Here is a 15,761-nt window from a genome sequence, read left to right on the forward strand (position 1 = left end):
TTTTTAATTAACATTTAAGAAGTTTTCTTAAATGAGCTTAAAAAGGTAACCTCTCAATTAGACATACACCCTGTAACTTTTTTGGAAGTAGGTATTTCTTTGTCTTCATGTCAACACCTTATTTAAGAGGCATTATGTCATCCTCTGATGTCTCCACCCACCTCACGTGGGTCCTCTAACCGCTGCCATCTTCAACCCCAACTCAATATTATATAAAAGATTTGACACAATTAAGTTCATATTATGGTAGGCATAATTAAGAGTATTTTGACTTGCTTTATTTATCCTTATCCTATAAAAATATTCCAAACTCATCCTTATTCTAATCCTTAATTATGGCAATAGGGAAATAAATGTTAAATATCAAAATTATGGTAACAGGATAAATTGAAAAGAAGTGGCCAAACATCAGATTTAGAGTCTTAAGAGTTGTGACCACACAAATGTTTTTTTGGTTGAGACCCTAAAATTTGGCAACTTATTTTTGAAACCGCACTAAAAGGATAGAATTATTCCAAATTTTGAATCCTAATCACACCCACTTTCCTCCAAACTCATCATCCACCATCCATCCAATTCATTTTCCTTCCTCAACAAGCAATCCAACGATCATCATTGTTTCCCCCATTGGAACCCACCTCTTCATTTTTGAGGATAAGATGGTAATTCACCTTCTAATTCTCTATATAAACTCAAGAAAGAAGAATAGAGAAGGAGAAGAGAGAGTCATTTACTTTAGAGAAGATGACAATCACATCAAAGAGCCCTTTGGTCGTGGCCTTTGGGGAAATGCTGATCGACTTCGTCCCCGACAGCGCCGGCGTTTCCCTGGCTGAGTCCACCGGATTCCTCAAAGCTCCCGGTGGCGCTCCGGCCAATGTGGCCTGCGCCATCACCAAACTCGGGGGTAACTCCGCCTTTATCGGCAAGGTTGGTGATTTTTTCTTTTTTCTTTTTAATTTTTATCTGGAGGTGATGTGATGGAAAACGTGAGTTTGTCGTTTGGTGTTGCAGGTGGGAGATGATGAGTTTGGGCACATGCTGGTGGACATACTGAAGAAGAATGGGGTGAACAGTGAGGGAGTGTGCTTCGATGCGCATGCAAGGACGGCGCTGGCGTTCGTGACGCTGAAGAAGAATGGGGAGAGGGAGTTTATGTTTTACAGGAACCCTAGCGCGGATATGCTGTTGACGGAATCTGAGCTGAACATGGGGCTGATCAAGCAGGCCAAGATCTTCCATTACGGATCCATAAGCTTGATATCGGAGCCATGCAGATCGGCTCATATGGCAGCCATGAAAGCTGCTAAGGAGGCCGGGATCTTGCTGTCGTATGACCCCAATGTCCGGTTGCCTCTCTGGCCGTCAGCTCAGGCCGCCATTGATGTCATCAAGAGCATCTGGAACCACGCTGATTTTATTAAGGTAGTAGGGTTTGTTGGAAAAAGAAACATGTATTTTAGGGTATGTTTGTTTGCGGAGAGTTTATGGAAAGAAAGTAACAAGAAGATTAGAAAAAAGGAAGAATATTTGGGATCAAAACTCTAAAAGTCAAAACATTCTCACTGTTACCTTCTTTAACTTAAATAAATATAAGATAGTTTGATGAAACTTGAAAGGGTTATTCTTTATTGAATTTTTAAATGGGGGAATATTTGATTATTTGTGAGAATACATTTTTTTAAGGATTTTTCCAAGAAAATTGAGAAAATTTTCTTTTTAACATTTTTTTACTTATTTCCATTTCCATTATTGAAGCCGGAGAAACTCATTCTAGGAGGCAAGTAAAACTTTGAGATCTGATGGGGTGTGTGTTGGTGGGGTGGGGTGAAAAGGGATGATTTTGACATGAAATTGATGGAGAAAATGATGACAGGTGAGTGATGATGAGGTGGGTTTCTTGACACAAGGAGATGCAGAAAAGGAAGACGTGGTGCTGTCACTGTGGCATGACAACCTCAAGCTGCTTGTGGTCACTGATGGTGAGAAGGGTTGCAGATACTTCACCAAGGTATATGTTACCAACTCATTCCAATCTTCATCATCTTTAATTTAGTCCTAATAGTCCTAAAATAAAAATGGTACATATGGACAGGGGTTCAAAGGGAGAGTGGAAGGCTTCTCAGTGCAAACAGTTGACACAACAGGGGCTGGTGATGCTTTTGTGGGTGCTCTTTTGGTTTCCATTGCCCAAGACCCTTCCATATTTCAGGTTCCCTCCCTTCCATTTTTCTCTCTTTTTGAAAAATCAAACATGCTTGGTACCATAAAAAACTGTTTCCTACCATAACAAGACTTTTCACAATTTTATTTTATTTTATTTTCTGAAAATAAGTTGTTTTTTAAGAACAAATTTCAGCAATTTATTCAGTTGAAATTCAGATATTTTCAGTTGTTTTTTATAGAACAATAATTGAAAAGATCAACAACTTTTTGAAGAATAAGCAAAAAAAACAACTGTTTTCCATGTTTAAAGTCCCAATAAAATTGTCCAAAAAGTAATTGAGCAAAAATATTGGGAAATAGACAGTTATATTCTAGTGATGATGAGGGTAATGTAAAAGAACTGTGAAATGTAGGATGAGGGGAAACTGAAGGAGGCACTGAAATATGCTAATGCATGTGGAGCAATTTGCACAACTCAGAAAGGAGCAATACCAGCACTCCCAACCAATTCAGATGCACTTGACCTTGTTAACAAATCCAAGGCCAAATAGACGATACCGTTTCCTCTCTTTTCTATATTGATATATCTATGTTCTTCCTTCCTCCTTTTTTGCCTGTCTTCTCTCTTCTTTTTCTGTTTTTGAGATAATAAATAAACCTTTTTTCCATTTTTATTTTTATGTCTTGAGTTAATCTTTACATTTATCTGTAATGATCACATGCTTCCCCATGTTAAATACTATACCACCTTTAAAATTCTTCTACATTAATTAAAAAAACTCACAATCCTATCCTATACCAGGTGGGTCAAGGATCCACTTTAATACTATTTGTTTTGTCTCAAGGACTAATAATATTTTTATCGGTCAAGACTAATAACGTTGGTCAGGGATCAACTCTAATAATGTTTGTCTATTTGACTCTCAAGATTCTCAGCATTTAAATGATTAAGGTTGGTAAATAAAACAAGAATAATTATTACAACTCATTCAACATGAATGTTTTTCCAAACATCAAACAACAAATATATAAACAGTCCAAATAAAAAAGGGGCCTATGTACAGGGGTATACAAAACAGCCATGACAATCTACAACCATGTAGGAGTGAAGAATTATAAGGAACAAGTTCACCTAAGAAGACTGCACGGATATAACAAGTAGCTATACTAGTGCCTTCAACACGCAAAATGTATAGAGATGGATTCAGCCGTCCAACAAGCCAAACATATAAAAGAACTATGGAAAAATTAGAAATATTATTTATGAATTACTTCACATCTGTGTAAAGTTTAACCCCTTCTCTTCAATGGTGAATATTTTGTACAATGAGCTCCTAAACTTAGCAATGCTATGCCTGACCTTTTTAATTTTATTTCCTCTTTTCTATTGAGATTAAAACAACAGAAGCTATGCTGTTTTACAAGGGGATAAATTACACCGAATTATGAATGTGATTTTTACAACTAAAAAAACTCAAGGGTCAATTTTGGACATGGCAAATCAATGACTTGAGGTAGGAATGTTACATGCTCATGGCTCTTGATGAGACCTCCGACTCGGCTTCCTGCAATTCCCCATCCCCTGCCTCGCCACCACTCTCCTGCAACAAACACAAACAAACATATACATATGACTCAACTCAACAAAGCATCAATCCCAACCACTGGGGGTCCGCTGAATCAACTGTGTTTAACCAAAAGATGCAATGTTGGTTTGTTATTTGTGATCCACCCATCACCACTTATATTTTCTCTGCACTTGAGACTTGTGAAGGGGATAAGAAAATAAACATAATATCATGTCTTTTTTTTATAGACAAACAAGGCATGTATTAAGAAACGTCAAAAAGAGGAGGTACATCCTACATATACAGGCAGTAAAGAGCATCTAAGAAATTCAAAAGAGAGGGATTCTCCAAAACCAAGGACTCCTAGGACCACTCAAAAAGTGACAGAAAGAAGAGATCCTTCAAACTTTGGTTTGACAACTCTTCATCTTTGAAAGTCTTTTGGTTGCACTCTCTCCAAATGCACCAAAATAGGCAAATCAGAACCAATCACCAAATTGCTCCTCTTCTTCTCTAGCCCCTTAAGTTTCCATTCTAAGATAAGATTTCTCACTGAAGCCGAGAACACCCAATTGAAACCGAAGATTGCTAACAACAAGATCCAAAACTCTTTTGTCTTATCACAATGAATCAAAATGAGAGCAGTTGATTCTTCACTAACTTTACAAAGGCTACATATGTTAACCATGGACCATCCCCTCCTCATTAACGTGTCTACAGTTGAGATATTCCCCTAAACAGTTGCCCAAGCAAAAAAAAAAAAAATAGATCTAAGAGAAGCACGGGATCTCCAAATCTCTTTGGTTGAGAATATTAAACTATTCTCAACCATTAGAGAATTATAAAATGACTTGACACTAAATTTTCCCCTTGCACTTTTAACGGAAAAATGTGCTCCAAAAAATGGGTCACTTCCTCTAACTCCCAATCTTGAAAGAGTCTTCTAACTTCTATCTCCCAATGACCACCTCTGCCCCCTTCCCTTTCCCATAAGTTTACTACTATAGCATTTTTATGGGATGTTATCCTGAAAAGAGTAGGGTAAACATCTTTCAACTTAGACTCCCCATTCCAACTGTCCCACCAAAATCTTGTGCGTCTACCATTTCCCATTCTCAAACTGAACTCTTCCCAACCTTTTCTAATATCTTTCCAAAGGCTTATTGCATAAGACTCTCTCACCCCTCTAGTAATCCAACCCCCCTCCACCTCCCAAAATTTTCCAAGAATGATTTTCCTCCACAAACTCTCCCCCTCAAGGGGAAATCTCCATAACCATTTTCCTAGCAAGGCTCGATTAAGAGCCTCCAAACATCTTAGCCCTAACCCTCTATGCTTCTTATCCTTACAACATCCACTTAGTTTACCAAGTGGATCTTTCTCCTCCCTTCCGAATGTCCCCATGGGAAGTCCCTTTGAATTCTCTCCAATTTGATACTTACTTTTTTAGGAATCACAAATAGAGACATAAAATAGATAGGGAGGTCTCATAGAGTGCTCTCAATATCATGTATTGGGAAGCCTTCCTCACACACTTGATTACAAAAAGGCCATTAGTTTGTCTTACATAAATTATGTATTACCCCCTACGGCCCATGGGTGGATCTCTCCCTAAATGGACATGCAAGTTGATGATTGTTCAATGGAAGTGGGTCATACAACACAATTCAGTGATATGAATGCACACAAAGGTGACTTGATCACCAAAGGCATATCTATAACTGTTAACTTGTAAATCATGTTGTATATCTTGTATGGTATCATCTTCATATATCATGTTCTTAGACATAATGAAAAAATAAATAGAAACAAATGTGAATGTAATATACATGCACACATACATATTGGGAAAATGAAGTAAAGGTGAGTATCATATCTAATTTCATGAGTGATGGCAAGATCAAAAGGACTTAAAACAAAGGCATTCACCTATATCATAGATAAGAAAACATTGAAGACTAGATTTTTAACAAATTCAACTTCACATGAGTATGTGACATTTTAATGCATAGTTTCATGATAATATCAACAAAACAAGCTGATAGAATTCTTAACTATGATTATTAGTACCACTTATCAAAAAAAAAAAAAAACTATGATTATTAGTACCAAGTTTCGATTAGCCAAATATACATGTATGCATCAACATGTGTCAAGTGTCTCACACAGTTTTAAAAGGTGCGCTAGCCCCAAGGGGCAACCACTCCCTAGTGATAGTGTCTTGCTTGCTAAGACATGCACCTTGTTGATGAAGTATGTCTTGCCTAGTTTACTTTTCCTTTTTAAACAATTTTATTCTTGAAATTTCTAGTTGAATATTGAAATTACATAATTTCATTACTTTGTTGTTGACTGTTTCTTTTAGATGTTTGGAATCTTAAATTTTATATTGATTGGATTAGCTTTTCGATCATGTTTTATAAAATTGATATGCATCACAAGTTGTATTTCAATTCACTAAGACGTGCACCTTTTGTTGTGTATTGCACCTAGGCTGTAACAGACTTTTGCTCTTAGATGTGCCTTACAGCCTTTTAAAACTATGGTGTGTCATCTTCAAATTTCTAAATTTCCAAAATCTCGAAAAAAAAATAAAAAATAAAAAATAATTGAAATAGAAAAACTTGTACTAAACAAAAACTTTCCATTCATATTCAAGATTAACATTCAAATCTTTCAAACAATCCCCAATACTAAGCACAAGAATAGATTTACTTAAGTCTCAATCTTTCATGTGTTCCCTACAAAACTCATGCTTACTTCTTCCTTTTTCTTTTATCATCTACTTCTAACTTTGAAGTACATTTTATAACATTTAATCTAATAATTTTTTTAAAAACAACTTTTTCAAATTTGATTTTTATTAAGTTATTAAAAACAGCCAAAGGTACTTGTATAGTTGTATAGTTGTATCAGCGTTCTTATCATACATTGCATATGTATCATAGGAAAGGTGATGAGTATAGTTTTTCATCTCTGTATCATACTGTGTACTTCAAGTTTTTAACTATGGATATGTCTGAACTTACCACTGGATCTTTCAACTTGGTTTCAGCAAGGTAACAATCCAATGCACCGTCTCCACGAAGGATTTTCCCTCCACATCCAGGGGCATTTACTGAACCCACTGACTCCTCATCAACCACAACAGCATCTACTCTATCCTTTCCTGTCTTAACATCAGGAATCTGAAAATACATGCACAGAAATGCTTCCATGATACATCATAAAACAATAACATGCTTGGTTCACATTTCATTGTCCCCAAATTTTAGAAAATGACCATTAGGCCATGCATACCTCATACATGGCTTCAGTTAGAATGCTCTCTAGTAGGGCTCTTAAACCCCTAGCACCCGTATTTTTGACCATTGCCTTCTTTGCGATCTGTCTGAGTGCTTTCTCTGTAAAATGTAGCTTTACCTGCAATAACATGAGAAGGTTGTAGAACAACAACATGGAGGCCAAATGCAAATTCATTTGAAACTGAAAGCTCGCCTAAGAGATACATGGCCAGATGCTTACATTGTTCATGCTAAACAATTTCTTGTACTGCTTACCAAGAGCATTTTTTGGTTCTGTGAGAACCTGTTACAAAATGAAACCAAAGCAAGTACATAAGCTACTTCACAAATGAAGAGGATACAGTATAAAATTAAGAATATTGAAAATTCTAGTTTCAAGTTTCTCTTGCCCAAATCTATGTAGCAGTTAGTAATTATCTGAAGCCACGTAAAAACTCAAATTCAAAGATACAATCATACAACAATAAGGAGATTGAGTGCCAATGACTTGCAAGTGAGTAAATCAAGCAATGACAGTCGTGCAAAATGTAGAAAGGAACAATTTTCAGAAACATCTTCCTCAGACAGATAGATAGGCAAACACAACCAAAAATGACAAGCCTATATACACAATAAAGAAGTCAATTTACCTTAACAAGTTGATCCTCAGTCAGAGCTGACAAACTAACTAGAATAGGAAAGCGTCCAATAAACTCTGGTATGAGGCCATATGCAATAAGATCACTACTTTCAACCTGAAAATGCAAAGAGAAAATTTGTAAAAGAACCAGGATAGAGGGTGGAGAGTGGGGAGGGGTGGCAGCAAGCAAAAAGCTTAATATATGGGAGTTTTATTAAGGACTCCCTCTCTCCTAGGCACTTAATTCTTTTGTTCTCCAATATATTTTTGTCTAAAACGAAAAACTAAAGAACTAGTTTCATTGTTGGTCTGGCCAAGGTGGATAATCAACAAAGAAAATGTGTAAGTTCTAAATTCCAGTTTCTATAAATCTGAAGGTTAGTTTTCCTCACCGATTCTAGTAAGGATGATGTCACCACAGCATTGGTTAACCCACCAGTTCTCATGTTAGCACGAACAGGTGCTCCAAAACCAATTGAAGAATCTTGCCGTCTGGTAAAAAAACCATGTAGGGTTCCAAAGTTTAGGCCATATTATTCAAATATATTACCTCTCTCTCTCTCTCTCACACACACACACACACACACACACATACACACACACACGCACGCACACACACACATACACACACACAAAAGGCATTTGATCAAAGATTTTACCAGGGAACCATGTTATTAAAAGTGCATACCTATCTGAAATGGTTTTTTCTAAATCAACAAATGCTCCACCACATATAAAAAGGATATCTTTTGTATCTATCTGCAGTTCATTAAAATGTAATTATCAGAACGAAATTAGCAAAGCAACAGCTATCATGAAATAATGATGTAGAATTGATAGTAATCAGATGAAGGAAAATTCATACATTTGTTCTCAGTAAACTACTCAAACCAAATATTATGTTATTGACACATTAGCAGAATCAAACACTGGAGGAACATGGTGAAAATGAAACTAAAACAAGAAAACTGAAAAGAACATTTGAACTGCCATCAACTGCCGAAAAGTTGTACTGGTATGCCAACAAACATCAGCAAGCATGTGCCCGCAGAAGGATCTACAAATTAGAGACACATCATTCCACAAATATCTCAAGAATTCAAAGCTACACATTCTCCATGACACTTGTGAATGGAAAATTTGCACCTGAATTTGAGACTGTACTTAAAAGACTATCATTTTCAGTTCACTTGCTAATAATTCATCTTTCATGTAAAATAACATCATTCGAATGCAACCAAGTGAAATCACTTGAATGCTGTGCATATCCAAGCAATATCCAGATCAGAAAGAACTTTTATTAAATGGCAAATTTTCCCTAAATCCACAAAAAAAAAAAAAAAAAGGTTTTAAGTTTTTATCATCAGTTGAAGTTTGACAGACTAATAGTTCTTTTTTTCACTGGTCAGGACCTCCAATGTACACATCTAAATTTCTTTCTAGTATAAAGGACATACCTAGCATCTTTTTCCTCATTCAGCACTTAACAAGTATGCATATTGACCAAATATCAATATTGTCACAAGTACATTGCAGTCCAGGCAATGGAATTTCTCCAATTCATTCTTGTGTCATTAGAAAACACAAAAAAGATTCTCAATTCTTTTCCTTGGTTGGTAATGACCTAAATTCCAAAACTCGATTTATATATCTGTGCATTCTTTCTACAGGATAGAACAATATTGATCGTACAGACATGTTTCTAAATCTTGTACTTTGTCACCAAGTAATGATCTAAACAATATTGATTTCTTTGATCAAGTTAGTGTATTCACATATGCAAAAAAAAAAAATTACATAGTAAATTTCCAGTGATTTAACACTTTCATAAAAATAAAAACAAACATATTAATCAATGACCAAGGCTGAAAGCTGAAATCCCCAACATCTAGACCCTAGCATAAATAAGGCTTTAAACAAAAGCCCATATCTAAAACCACATAACCAAGAAATCTACTGCTAACAATAATTATGTAATACAACCAGAAACTTCCACTTAAATTAATAAAAAAAAAAACTATAGGTTAAAAAAGGGCATATTCATAACTCAAAAACAAATACAATTACTTTCATAACACAGAATCCAATTCATACAGAATGTTATAAATGCAAATTTAGGATTCAATGACAACAAAATTACTGCCATAAAGATGTAAAATTTTGTCAATGAAATGGTTCTAAACATGCATATCAATTAAATAATTATAAATCACACTAAAAACTTGTAAATAAGATAATAAATCCAAAGGAGCACAAGAAGACATATTCAGAACTGACATACCTGAATATTATCACCCCGAGGATGCTTCCTCGCTCCCTTCTCAGGAACATTCACTATCTGGAGAAGACAAAAACATTATACGTTCAGGACACCAACAAACGATCATCCAATGGTTATATAACAGGCATGGCTGATTTCAAAAGCAAGATAATCCATTTAAGCATATAAATATTTATAACGTGAATTGTCTTTTCATTATTTTATATACTGAGATGACAACTGATCCTTTAATAAATCTCCCCTTAGTCAAGCTGACTGATATGGTTCCACATCCTCCTGTTCACCATTCTTCATGAGACTAGAATCACCTAGTCCTCCTCTTTGATCCATTTTTTCCCTTTGATAGGCCCTTCATTTCTCCATTGAATTATCACTTTATCTATCAGCTCTTCTCTAGCTAACAACTCTTCTTATTCACTTGTCAATTAAATAATTTCCTCAGATCTAGAATCCAAAATCTGTACAAATTCCCCCTATCTCCCCATGCCTCCCACAACCACCCAACTTGAGTTCAAAAAAGGAAAAAGAAAACCTTTTGCTTAATCCCTCTCAAAATCTTATACCCTGACCATTTCAAGTCCTACAAGACACATTTGTATGCCTTCACATCAATCTGTTTATATTTTCCTAACATCTATTCAACTTTCTCCTGCGAGGTAGCATCCAATCAAGCTATTAACTGTTTTGGAGGTAGCTAGTTTCAGAAAATTAAATACCTCACATTCACCAAAAGGGATAAAATAAACAGTGACTTTATGTTTTCATGATTCTACATGTTCCAGAAAGGAAAGCATAGAGTAGAATTACCACAACCAGCAATCATTCTAAAATAAGTCATAAAAGTTTGATGACATAGAAATAGATAAAACACTGAAGAATGTAAAACTGATCCACTCACAGTTCCTTCCAGCATTTTCAGTAATGCTTGCTGAACACCCTCACCAGAAACATCTCTGCTAAGGTTTAAGCTCTCAGCCTGCAAAAGGTTTCCACATTTAAGTGCACTTTTGGTTTTACAAAGATACCTAAATTTAAATAAAAATAAATAAATAAGCTGGAAAACTGTGGAACCTTTTTAGTTATCTTGTCAACTTCATCGATATAGACCATCCCTTGTTGAGCTGCTTGTACGTTGAACTCAGCAACCTATAAGCCAAATTTAAAAGCATGCATGCATGAGTTTTGTGATAAACTGAACAAGCAAACTTAGTAAAATAGCAAACAAAAAAAATAAATACAAGGAATACAATTTGTTCACATTATTGAAACCAATGTAGTGAAGAACAAATTCTGGGATTCAACTACAGGAACAGTTGTACTCAATCCAGGAAGGTGCAAGGGAAAAGGCTCCTTGACTCCATTCAGCTCAAAATTTTGAAATGAGCAACTCTAATATAATATTGCACGATATTATATTAGAACTCCCACCACATTTACCAGAAGTAACCCTAATATAAAGGCTCTCCAATGCATTGTATATCTCCCCATTCTAGAACCACCACTAGATTCACCAGAAGTAACCCCAAAATATATCCCCTTCCTATGGATCAAAATACATCCTTTTTTAACAATATAGCATCAAGGGACTTCTAAGAAAGACAAAAGAGTCTAAAAATCTATCCTCGCTAAATTAATTTCTAACTAAACAAATAGCAAGATAAACTGATCGAATTTATAAAGAAAAATCTGTAAGTGAAGAACATATAATTCCAAATATCAAGTAATTGAAACAAATGGGATTAATCGACACAAGAAAAATGCAGCTAAAGAGATGATGTGAAGTTCGCAAGAGGTCCAGACAATCACTCTTGAAGGGTTGTGAATATCTTCAGTAAAAGTAATTCTGTCCAAGGGAATTATCTATGTTGCAGATAGAAGCATTACTTTGGGCAGCCTTCCTTTCTATTAGTAGAATAGGCAACAATGTTTAACTATTGCAGATCATCAAATGGAAATCCCACCCACAACATACACAAAGCTATGAGAACTCTGCATATCCAACCTACATAGTTCAAAATATAAGAGCAAAAACTTCAAAGTAGCAAGTATTCACATGCAAAACATGGTGGACAAGATTCTAAAAAAATAATCATACCGTAAGCAATTTATATAATATTGACTCAACATCTTCTCCAACATAACCAGCCTGCAAAAGAAACAGCATTCACCTCCTTCAATGCAACAACAAACCATAAAACAAAAGAAAATGAAATGTCTGAAGCAAGAAAATAGCAGCCATGGCTACTAATGAAAGCAAAGAATACTGATGAATTTTTTTTTCTTTTTTTGATAGGCACATAAAGGCATATTAATCAGTGCCAAGCCAAAAAATAAAAAGGGAGCGAGAGGAGGGGTGCACCCATGTACACTGGTAGCATACAAAGGGAACCACAAAGAGTATGAGCTTAAGAATAATGAGGAATAATACTCCTGTTGTTTTAGTTTTACAAAATTAAACATTAATGATCAAAAGAGCAAGTGAATACCATGTAGTGTGGCATTGGCAAGTTTTTCCTTCAACATTGGGATGCGCTTTTTTAGTGAAAGATACCAGATAGGTTAAGAACTGAAGAACACCCATTACCATTATGCCCATTAAAAGCTAATGGAATTAAACCTTGATTTGGATGTTAAAAGTTAATATACAAAAATTGGCATGCAAACAGATATTAAAAATATATAAATTTTGTACAATTTCAATAATAAGTGAAAAATAAAGTAACACTCACCTGTGTAAGAGTTGTTGCATCAGCAATGACAAAGGGCACATTCACAAAACGAGCAAGTGTTTTTGCAAGTAATGTTTTTCCTGTTTCAAGTTAATGTGCATTAGAATGGTGGTCTAAATTCAGCAGCCTCTTATCACACTAAGAAATAATGTAATAGATATCTTCAGATCTGAAGCTGCCAGTGTTCAATTTATGCCACAACTAAACTCAAATCATAAAATAGGGCCTATACCTGAGCCAGTTGGACCCATCAAGAGAACATTGCTCTTTTCCAGCTCCACAGAATCATCATCAACCTCTGATGTACCTGATTCTGCTCCTGACCTAGTAGTCAAATGCACAAGTTTAGTTTTATCCAAGGAACAAAAACCTGCAGCTTGAAAAGGTTACAACAAAATTTCCCAATTGTTACATATGTATTTCTTTTTTAGTAACAAGAGAAATATTAGCACAGAGCCTTCTTATATGATAGTGAGGTAAAAAAAATAAGATGAAAGAAATCCCATTAAGAACTAACCCTTTCTGCAAGGAGCCGTGATATATCCTTTTGTAGTGATTATATACAGCCACAGATAGCACCTACAACAAAAAGATAAACCAACCCCAACACAAGGCTTACTACAGATCCAAGATATGCTCAAAAATGGTCTTCCACATATAGGATACTTCTCCCATTCTCAAATCAGTATATTGCACACTAGTAACTAGTTGATATGAAAATTATGTTTCTTGTGTCTGAAACATGTTAAGACCCCAACAAAAATGGCCCACCTCCCATGTCTGACACCAGTTTGAACGCTTAAAAGAGTGTCCCCATTTACCTATTTCAACAATGTAGACCTCTATCCCAGAGAACTATTAGAATTTATCACTTCATTATTTAACTCCCTATGGTTCTTACACTGTTCCAGATACACATAAAAACACATACCAATGTATATGTTATAACAAATTCACAAATATACACACATATAGTTGTTTCCCTGTATCTATATTTTCATGGAGTTTAACATGTCCGGCAACCAATGTCTCTCCTATCACAACACTCATGTCCATGTGCATATACCATAGAAAACCATTATAACAAGGTAGTTCAGTCAAGAAACCTAGGAGCATTTAAAAGTTAAGGGACTGAAACAAAGATGGTTAGCAGGCTTTCCAAAAACCACCTATCAAAAAGCCCAAAAGAAGATGTGAAATTGATATGAGCTACAATATTCCAGACATGAGTTATAAGAACCACTACAAAATGTATATGATGAGCAAAAAGATATATAACAACCCAATATACAATGACAATGGCAAGATTTGTTAAACACACAAAGTCTTTAGCATAATTCAGTATGACCCCAATAGCAGAGTTCAAAATGATTGTAAAGCGGGAAAAACCGATGAGAGGAGCATTAAGTTCCCTAAGAACCACCAAAAAGTCCGAAAATGGAATGAAATCTAACTAAATCATATGCACAAACTGGTGGGGCATCAAAATTGACAGTAGTAATTGCATAACTCTTAAACCTTTTTGGCTCTTTCCTGCCCAATGACAAACTTGTCAAGTCCCTTGCAGATCTCCTTCGGCGTCGGCAAATCCTTCCCTAAATTCGACCCACCCCACCCATTCCTCTCCCCAAATGACCCATTTCCTCCACCACCACCACCATTACCCCCTACACCAGGTCCGGCCGCCCGAATCACATTAACTCCAGGAGCAAACGGCGGCCCCGGCGGTGTATGCACTGCCAGCCCATTTCCCGACGGCGGAGGCGGCGGAGGTGGCCAATTCTCCGGCGGGTCGCCTCCATAGGACCTCAAAGTCTCCCAAAACGACATCCTGAGCCTGCTCCCATAGTCTTCCTCATGACCACCACCGTTTTTGCTGCTCTTCTTCTCGTTATCCTTTCCTTTGGGATGATTCGTATTTGTATTGTTGTAATCGGACCTACCAATCTCCACGAAACTCCCCTGAAGTGGGGCAATCTTGTAGGGCCTGAAATAGTAAGCGGTTTTGCAATTAGGGCAAAGATTAACCGCCTGATAACTCCCGCCACTTCCCTTGGAATTGGAACTATCAGTGGGAACGGCAGGTGAGAAATTGGATGGAAAGTGACGATTAGAGAAGAGGAGATCCATGACTTTTGAGCATCTAGGGCAATTGGCTTCCGCCCTAATCTTCCGCGTCTGGAAACCGTCGGAGCCGCCGTGGTCCCACTTGTACCTCTCCTGAACTCCGATCAGCGACTCCCGCCGGCGGTGGGAACCCATATGCAGGCAGTTCGCGAACCGGGTCGAGATGGGCGACTTCTGCATGAACCGGTGGTTACACCTACCCACCATCAACAACCGCTCCACCACCTCTCTCTTCCCTCTCAGTACTCCACCAGACATCTTCCTACTTTCTCTACCACAATGACATACAAAAATCAATACAACCAATTCCCAAAATGTGGGGTTTTTCACACAGATGAGAGAGATGGCAGATTGGGATCTGTGAGCATTATAATACTATTTTTCTTTCCAATTTTTTCTTATCTACTGATGGGATGATTGGAATTTGGGAATGAAAAAAAAAAAAAACCTTGAAAAAACTGAAAATTAAAGAAAGAAAGAGAGGCAAGAAAAGCATGAAGGGGGAATTGGAATGTATGCATCCATGAAGGGGAGGGGAGGGGAGGAGAGGGAGTGGAGAATAAGATAAAGTTGGGGAGTGTTTGTAGGAGATGATGGATAAATTGGGAGGATTCAAACATGACCAATTTTTCTTCTGGTTTTTTCTATTTCTTTTTGGCGCTTTGACCATGTCTCTTTTTCGTTTTTACTTCACCCATCCCTTGTTTTTACTAAATAGTCCAAGGGTAAATCCAATTTCTATTGCTTTCAAATGGGTTTTTTTTATTTTTTTTTTCCTTTTTAAAATTTTTTTCTCTTATGTTTCTAATTTTGGTAAGGGCCAAAATCCAAGAATTTTATTTATTTAAATTTGGGTAAAATAGAAAAGTTATTTATCATATAAATTCAAAAGAGGTATTAAAATGTGTTTGGGAGGACAAGGGTTATTCTTTTCTAGATTTAAGAAAAAGCATTTTAACCAATTTT

General features: G+C 36.3%; 2 protein-coding genes across 2 annotated transcripts; one reads left to right on the forward strand and one right to left on the reverse strand.

Annotated features, from left to right (window-relative positions):
• Positions 1-717: 717 nt before the first annotated feature.
• LOC117906602 (probable fructokinase-5) lies at positions 718-2,767 on the forward strand. Its single transcript, XM_034819700.1, has 5 exons — positions 718-930; positions 1,015-1,425; positions 1,877-2,011; positions 2,096-2,212; positions 2,580-2,767. Exons 1-5 carry the CDS (start codon positions 745-747, stop codon positions 2,715-2,717), a joined length of 987 nt encoding a protein of 328 aa, XP_034675591.1. The 5' UTR covers positions 718-744; the 3' UTR covers positions 2,718-2,767.
• A 628-nt stretch (positions 2,768-3,395) lies between these two features.
• Positions 3,396-15,390, reverse strand: LOC117906601 (CLP protease regulatory subunit CLPX3, mitochondrial). The gene is made up of 15 exons (XM_034819699.1): positions 14,187-15,390; positions 13,186-13,247; positions 12,901-12,992; positions 12,669-12,748; positions 12,035-12,085; positions 11,011-11,085; positions 10,838-10,915; positions 9,940-9,996; positions 8,347-8,417; positions 8,051-8,150; positions 7,669-7,773; positions 7,260-7,322; positions 7,035-7,157; positions 6,764-6,922; positions 3,396-3,767 (listed from the first exon to the last, which is right to left on the reverse strand). Exons 1-15 carry the CDS (start codon positions 15,051-15,053, stop codon positions 3,690-3,692), a joined length of 2,061 nt encoding a protein of 686 aa, XP_034675590.1. The 5' UTR covers positions 15,054-15,390; the 3' UTR covers positions 3,396-3,689.
• Between the last annotated feature and the right edge of the window lie 371 nt (positions 15,391-15,761).

This window comes from Vitis riparia, chromosome 18 (genome assembly GCF_004353265.1).
Source record: "Vitis riparia cultivar Riparia Gloire de Montpellier isolate 1030 chromosome 18, EGFV_Vit.rip_1.0, whole genome shotgun sequence".
Classification (NCBI taxonomy): domain Eukaryota; kingdom Viridiplantae; phylum Streptophyta; class Magnoliopsida; order Vitales; family Vitaceae; genus Vitis; species Vitis riparia.

Coding starts and splice junctions, on each gene's coding strand:
- LOC117906602 (XM_034819700.1), top strand. CDS start 745: ATGACAATCACATCAAAGAGCCCTTTGGTCGTGGCCTTTGGGGAAATG. Junction 931..1,014: donor ACTCCGCCTTTATCGGCAAG/GTTGGTGATTTT, acceptor TTGGTGTTGCAG/GTGGGAGATGATGAGTTTGG. Junction 2,012..2,095: donor GTTGCAGATACTTCACCAAG/GTATATGTTACC, acceptor ACATATGGACAG/GGGTTCAAAGGGAGAGTGGA.
- LOC117906601 (XM_034819699.1), bottom strand. CDS start 15,053: ATGTCTGGTGGAGTACTGAGAGGGAAGAGAGAGGTGGTGGAGCGGTTG. Junction 11,086..12,034: donor TATTATATAAATTGCTTACG/GTATGATTATTT, acceptor TTTGGCTTATAG/GTTGCTGAGTTCAACGTACA. Junction 7,323..7,668: donor CTGAGGATCAACTTGTTAAG/GTAAATTGACTT, acceptor ATTTTGTAACAG/GTTCTCACAGAACCAAAAAA.